This window comes from Zea mays, chromosome 2 (assembly GCF_902167145.1).
Source record: "Zea mays cultivar B73 chromosome 2, Zm-B73-REFERENCE-NAM-5.0, whole genome shotgun sequence".
NCBI lineage: Eukaryota > Viridiplantae > Streptophyta > Magnoliopsida > Poales > Poaceae > Zea > Zea mays.
Genome location: NC_050097.1, coordinates 91261447 through 91268435, shown reverse-complemented (window position 1 = coordinate 91268435; position 6989 = coordinate 91261447). Strand labels below are relative to the sequence as shown.

The window sequence follows — 6989 nt, the reverse complement described above, 5'->3', positions numbered from 1 at the left end:
ATATATGACATGAACAAATACAAATTGAACATCATATTAAATGGTTTTTAATACAAATTCAAGTATATAGTATGCATACACTAAAAATATATGTTTTTGCTGAATTGTTGGTCAGGTTTTAAAATGTTGACTTTTCTAAAAACATGTGTGTTTTATTTTATGAGATGATAGAGGAAGTAAAGAAAAGATAATTAGGGTAAAACAAATAAAAATAACAAAATGGCACAACAAATAAAAAATAATAAATGAACACAACAAAAGGGAAAAGAAAAAAAAGAAAGGATAAATATGAAAATAGAAAAGAAAAAGGAATAAAAAACTAACGCCCTACCTGCCTGAACCAGCACCATTAAGCAAGCTCGCGTGGGCCATGCTCTTCGGAAAAAAATTGGGTGCAGCCGGCTGCAAACCAGACTGTTTGCAGTCCCTCACAAAAAGGAGGATAGACCCCACCTGCAGGTGCAACAATACAATTAAAACGTGACCTGCAGATGGGTCTATCCTCATTTCTGTGAGAGGGGCTGCAAACAGTCTGGTTTGCAGCCGGCTGCACCCAATTTTTTTCCTGTTCTTCTGGGCCGCTGCTCAGTCATCCGCGCGTAGTGTTTGTTTCGGTTTATTTTCAGTTTATGGACACCAAAAGCTACTTAAACGCTCAACTTTTTAGTCTTCTTATATGAAAATTACTTTAGTAAATATCGTAAAAAATCAATATAAACATAGAACCGAACTAATCGTTGTGATAGTAGGAAACCATAATTTTATATTTAGTTTAATTGACATTTTGACGTATCAAGCTAGAAATAAAAAAGATTGAGGTCCCGAGTTCTTTTTTCTCATTTAAGACTAAAATATCCTTCTAAATAGATCCTTTTCTCAAGAACGAGAAGCGGACTCAACTCCCCCTCTCCCTTCCCCCTGACAGTACGGTGTACATGGGGAGGGAGTAGCCGAGTAGGGATGGCAATTGGACCCGTGGATATGGATATCCGCGGATTTCGTACCTAGTGGATATGGATACGGGTAAAAAAACTTACCCGCGGGTCCTATTGGGTCGGATACCCGAAATACATCGGGTCAAATATGAATAAAATACTTTACCCACGGGTATCCAATAGATACCCGAAATATCAATATACCTCTTTAAAGGTGCTATATCCACTAAATAAGGCCCATAAAAGAATGAATCCAAAAAGATACACAACAATCGTAGCTTACTGCATGTTGCTACTTCACCATAGGCACAGACACGACCACGAGTTGCTGGTGCTACATGCTGTTTTTATTTATCAATTTATCATGGGGAATGTGTCGTTGATTAACGAATATTAATTTATGTTATGTTAATTGTCAATAGACCAATGAGACATTTACAATGATATGATTGTCAACTATCATGAAATCATTAAACTTTTATTCTCTGTACTCAAATTTAAATATATTGGATGTGATAATTATGAGTTGAGATACTGTATGGACGTTAGCCAAATATAGTCATTCTCGTGTTGCACTAGTGCTTAGGTGCAAACTAAAATATTGTACACTCACTAAATGTTATTTAGTCTACAGTACTCGATACTCGGTGGATATCCGGTGGGCACGAGTGCGGGTACAGTTTCTCGCTCGATTGGCTTGATGGGTATGAATATTTGTAGGAGTATCAGGTACAATTTCGGGTCAGATATTGTTATACCCGAACAAAATCCAACCCCTGCCATCCTTAGGAGGGGGGAGCCGCGCGTCCAACGGCACCCCCTCGATGCCCCACTCGCGTCGATGTGCAGATCAAATCCCCCACAGAGAGGGGAAACTCTAATCTCTCCGTCTCTACTAATTGATTGTATTCAATATAAAATTAACCTTCTAGAGTTATTTAGCAGATAACAATGTGTATTACGGTAGTACAAATATGGTTGTATTTTTAAAACTCTAAAAAATAGATGTATAAAAGATAAATAACCTAGTTAAATAGTTAAGGGGGAGTTGAATAGTAGGAATGGTTGGAGAGAAGAAGAAATAGGAAAAGAATGGTTAAGAGAAATGTATTTAAATATGAATAGAAAGTAAGAATAGTGAAATTTGAGATGGGAATAGTTGGAAATAGCCTCATGCACACCATCCAAATCATCACCCTATGCAAGACAAGCCAAGCTAAGCGTCACAGGCGCACCAAAGAAAAAAAATCGCTCGCGCCCAGATGCATGTACACTAACGCGCCACCATACAAACCAAGCCTCCGTTCTATACATGTCCAACGGGCCGGCCCAGACACGATTGGGCCCGGCACGATTGGGCCCGGCACGATTCAGTATCGTGTCGGATCGGGTTGGTCCGCAGACTGGTTGACGTGACCTAGACCCGACACTGTTATTCTTACACGGGCCATGCCGAGCCGGAGGCACAGTGAGCCTGTCGTGTCGGGTCGGGCCTAGACCCGTAAAAAAAACACTTCAAAATTCAGAATTTAAAGGTAATATTTAAATTTATTTTAGATTTAATTAATTATATTTATAATTTTAGATACTTACTTATACAAAGAATTTCAGATACACATATAAACACTTATCGCAGTTCAGAATGCTCTCATATAATAATAGAATCATTAGTATTATAACTAAAAACAGACTAACCGTTACAAAATCAGCCCCTCAAACGGGTTGTTATCGTGTCTACTCTTTAACCGAGCCGAGCCCGTGCCTGCACCGCGAACCAAACGGCCGACCCAAGCCCAGCAAGGCTATCGGGCCGATCCGACCCGGGCACACTTATAGTCAGACTGGATCGTGCTCGTGCCGGGCCACGGGAGCACAGTCCACGATCGTGCCGAGTCACGAGCCCACTGCTGGGCCGGCCCATGTGAACATGTATATACGTTCTCGAGCGGGCTGGCCCATTTGAACATGTATATGCGTTCTCGAGCGAGCCGGCCCATTTGCATTTGAACATGTATATGAGTTCTCGAGCTGCTGTACTGTGCTCTCGAGGTACTGTACTGTGCGAGGGCACTAGCAACAATTTTGCAATAATTTCGTACCCGGACAATTTCTCGTTTGTTTGGTACAAACATTCATTATGTTGTTTGTTTCAACAAAAAAACATCCACTAGATTTCTTTCCACGGGATGATGGGAAGATGTTGTCATGCTGCACAGAAACTACGTCTGTAGTAAGAATTTTAAGCTCAATCCATCCAGCACACACAAGAACGATGCAAACTATATAATTACCCAGTCAAGCACAATTTAGCAGCAGCAGCAGCAGCACTGTACTAATCATATGTGACAGCAAACTATCAACGAAGTATATATGCGATAAGCCATTATTACATGATCGACTACGCATAACAGAGATTTGCAACGAGGCCTTCCTCCAGCGGCTTCAGCGCGGGTAGGCGGCGATCTCGACGCCCTTGCTGCCGAGCGCCGACGACGGGGGCGCCTCGTAGGCGCTGAAAAGGCGGTACGAGGAGATGAGGGACAGGAGGATGAAACAGAGGACGGTGCCGAAGGTGATGGCGACGGAGGTGCGCGCCTGACGGCAGAAGCTGCCGAAAACGCCGCAAGCTTCACTCCACGTCACCTCCTTGTCACCGTTGTAGGCGAGGTACAGCAGCTCCGCCGCCGCTGCGCCCGCCGCCAGGATCAGGTACGTGAACACCTGCAGAATAAAAATGCCATGGATCACTCTCTCATGCTTTCACCAGTACGGTCATGTAAGCTCTTAAGAGGTTGGTTCTAACAAGAACCAAAACGTCCGCGTATATACGTGGCACTGGCATGAATTTTTTTTTTATCATAATGTATTAATCAAAACTGTAAATGTAGCCATTTATAGCAATAAGGTTCATCAACTGTTTGGTTAATCGAGATTACATATACATAATCTAAAATCTTAATGTAACTGAGCAACATATAATTATGAAGTATATATAGTAGCACAAGCATCAAATATGCTCACATAACCATATACTTATATTTTGGTAACACAAGATTAAACATGCACTTAATAGATTATATATTTGATGGCAGAACAAACATTACATTTTAGATAAGAAATTATATAGTTGACAGATATTAACAAAACATAGCCACTCTACAAATATGACATGCTATAGATTAACGGGTTATAACAATAGAATAATAAATTTTCTTTACAATAAAATATGTGAGTTTAAGTCTAAAAGTCTTTCTATAATAACATAGTCATGTTAAATATTTATAAGACATATCAATATTTGTACGGAACCATATTTTTTCTTTTTTACATACGTATTTTTTTACTAAGCCTTAGTTACATTTTTTCTTTTTTGCATATTTATTTTAACTATACACTGTTTAATAAGCCTCAACCAATTTAAATCATGTACTAAGTCATACTTATTCTATGAAAACTAAAAAATTTGACCATAGCACAAATATGCAAGTATGCAGCACGTGGCCTACCACACAAACTTTTTTCACAATTAGATCACTAGAACTACCAAATATAAATAAACATTTAAAAGCATAGATATACCTCTATAACAAAAACTATAAACTAAACCACCATATATTATAATTATACTAAACCACCATATATTATAACTATACTATATAAATGTATCTTCATAATCTAGCTCAGAAGAGTTCAGAAGAACTATTTAAGATATGTATTATGTAATTTTTCATAAATCATGTAACTTTATGAATTATGTATACTATATAGATCGACATATTATAATTGCTTTATATGAGTTATGTAATTTTTTTAATTGCTGAAACACTGAAGCAAGAAAAAAAATGGATGTAGAAATAAAACAAATCCAACGCATAAGCTGCCATACAGTCTCTGCCAGAGCTAATTTCTTTCCATGTGTTAATTTGTTTCTTCAGTCACGAGTTTCGCATGAGTTTTGTAGAACGAACAGATCCTCCAACATCATCAAAGTAATCCAGCCTTGATTATTGTAGGAGTAGGTCACAACAACAAAAATATAACGAACACATGAAGAATAAACTTTTGTACCGTCATATTACTCGTAAAATTCGTCACGTGATGTTGGCAGAAAAAGAAAAAAAAAAGATTCTTTGGAGCATTCTCAACTTGCTACTAGAACCGTGTGAAAAAGTGTGAGTAGAGCAGAGCAGAGACGGGAGGCAAGAACCGACCTGGTCGAGGAGGAAGACGAGCCAGGAGCGCGACACGGTGGCAGGCCTCGGCACGGCAGTGTAGAACGCGGATACCAGCGAGTAGGCAGCGCAGAGGCCGTTGGCGTAGACGAGGTACTTGAAGCCTCCCAGGTCGGAGTAGGCGACGGCGCCGTACTCGTTGCTCTGCTGGTTACGGAGCATGACGGTCATGGCGGCCACGCAGAGCCCCAGCGGTGCCGCGCGAAGCAGCGTCTCCACGGGCCGCACCCGCGCCGCCGCGGCCTCCCCTGCTGCCAGCTGCTGCTGCTGCGCCGCGTCCGCCGCCCCGGCTCCTCCGAGTCCGCCCACTGCCGCCGCCTTCTCCTCCGCCATCTTGGACATCTTTGTATTGTCTTCTGCTTTTTCTCTCCAGGAAGAAGACGAGGTACTTGCAGACAGGGCAGACAGCCAAGTTCTCCCGGCTCTCTCTGGAGAACTAGCAGGAAGGCAGGGGTGATACAGTGCATTTATGGGGAGGGGTGAGGTGAGGTAGTTGGAGCGCAGTGGGAGACTTGAATGCGCGGAGTTAATGTCGCGCGCGGTAGCAGTGCCGTATGGGGGCGATGGATGGATTGATTCCGTTGATCCCTATGCAGCCCCGGCTATTGGTGGCACAGCGCCCGGCCACGCCGTGCGTGCGTCGCGTCTAGCCGTCGGCATTAATCCGCGGCCGCGTGTAGCGCATGCCCGCGACGTGCGCGGCTGTGATGTGTCGCGTGGTCGCCTCGGGACGCCTGGGCCTGCTGGGAAACGGCCATTCTGTGTAGTAACTTGTGCTCGTTGCATCTGTGTATTTCCAAATTTGCACCGTTCTCTACACACAAAAAACAAGCCGTTCTAGACATAATTAAGAATACCATGGAGTAACTAATTATGGTATAATTTCTCCTGTTTTCCCTAATAAACACATTTTCGAACTTCTACCATTCAACGCACGCTTCCAACCAGACTGGCTGTTGGATCTTTTATGGATTTGGCTTATTTATTGAATAAACTCTATGGTGTGTAATGGTGGAGAATACCAATAGTACCACATTGGAAGGCCAAGAGTCTTTTGCCTTGACTTATATGGTGGGATTTATTGCATTTAACTTGAGAAGTCAAGAAATGGACAAGGGCGTGCCACACGCGCGCGCGCGCCGCCGCCGCGGCCGGCCGGCCGGGCGTGGCAGGCAGGCGAGCGGGCGCGGGCGTGGTGTGGTTGTGTTAATTTTTAGCACTCACTAACCGCGTACGTCAACCGAGTGACTCTGTCTCTTCGTCTGCCGAGTGACCCTGTCTCTTCGCCAGCCAGCCGAGTGACCCTTCTCCTTCAGCTGCCGACTCATGGCGTGACTCGGCGAGAGCTGGCCGACTCATGGCATAACTCGGCTAGAGCTGGCCGACTCTTGGCGTGACTCGGCGACCTTTCTCCTAGAGCTGGCCGACTCTCGGCGTGACTCGGCGACCTTTCTCCTTCAGCTTCCCTCTGCGAGAGGTTAAATAGAGGAGCACCCCTGTCACTCGGTACACGCGAGAAACACTTTTAGAATCACAGTTCAGCCGCCGAGTGAGGGTATTTCCATCTCGTGGCTCTGCGCGCACAGAGAGGCGAGAGGGCAGGTGCCTCCGAAGCCAGTGCCGTTCGAGACCTTGCACGGGGGATCGACAATTAGGTTTTTGGGGAGCGTCTACGCGACTGTCCAAAACATCTTCAACATGACAAAGGAAGCTGGCCAAGGATCTGGATCATCAGAGCGCATAGGAGGGTATGATCAGTTTATTTACTTACTGTTTTGTGTTCTGGAGATTATATATGTTTCATATTTTCATCTATGCTGTT

General features: G+C 43.5%; 1 protein-coding gene across 1 annotated transcript; it reads right to left on the bottom strand.

Annotated features, from left to right (window-relative positions):
- Positions 1-3206: 3206 nt before the first annotated feature.
- Positions 3207-5596, bottom strand: LOC100192537 (UPF0497 membrane protein 7). Its single transcript, NM_001137756.1, has 2 exons — positions 5147-5596; positions 3207-3656 (listed from the first exon to the last, which is right to left on the bottom strand). The coding sequence occupies exons 1-2, from the start codon at positions 5507-5509 to the stop codon at positions 3378-3380; spliced, it is 642 nt and encodes a 213-aa protein (NP_001131228.1). The 5' UTR covers positions 5510-5596; the 3' UTR covers positions 3207-3377.
- Between the last annotated feature and the right edge of the window lie 1393 nt (positions 5597-6989).

What these genes read in the sequence shown, in the direction of transcription:
- LOC100192537 (NM_001137756.1), bottom strand. Translation starts at nt 5,509, where the DNA reads ATGTCCAAGATGGCGGAGGAGAAGGCGGCGGCAGTGGGCGGACTCGGA. An exon ending in TCGTCTTCCTCCTCGACCAG is followed by an intron (nt 3,657 to 5,146) that starts GTCGGTTCTTGC and finishes TTTATTCTGCAG; the next exon opens with GTGTTCACGTACCTGATCCT.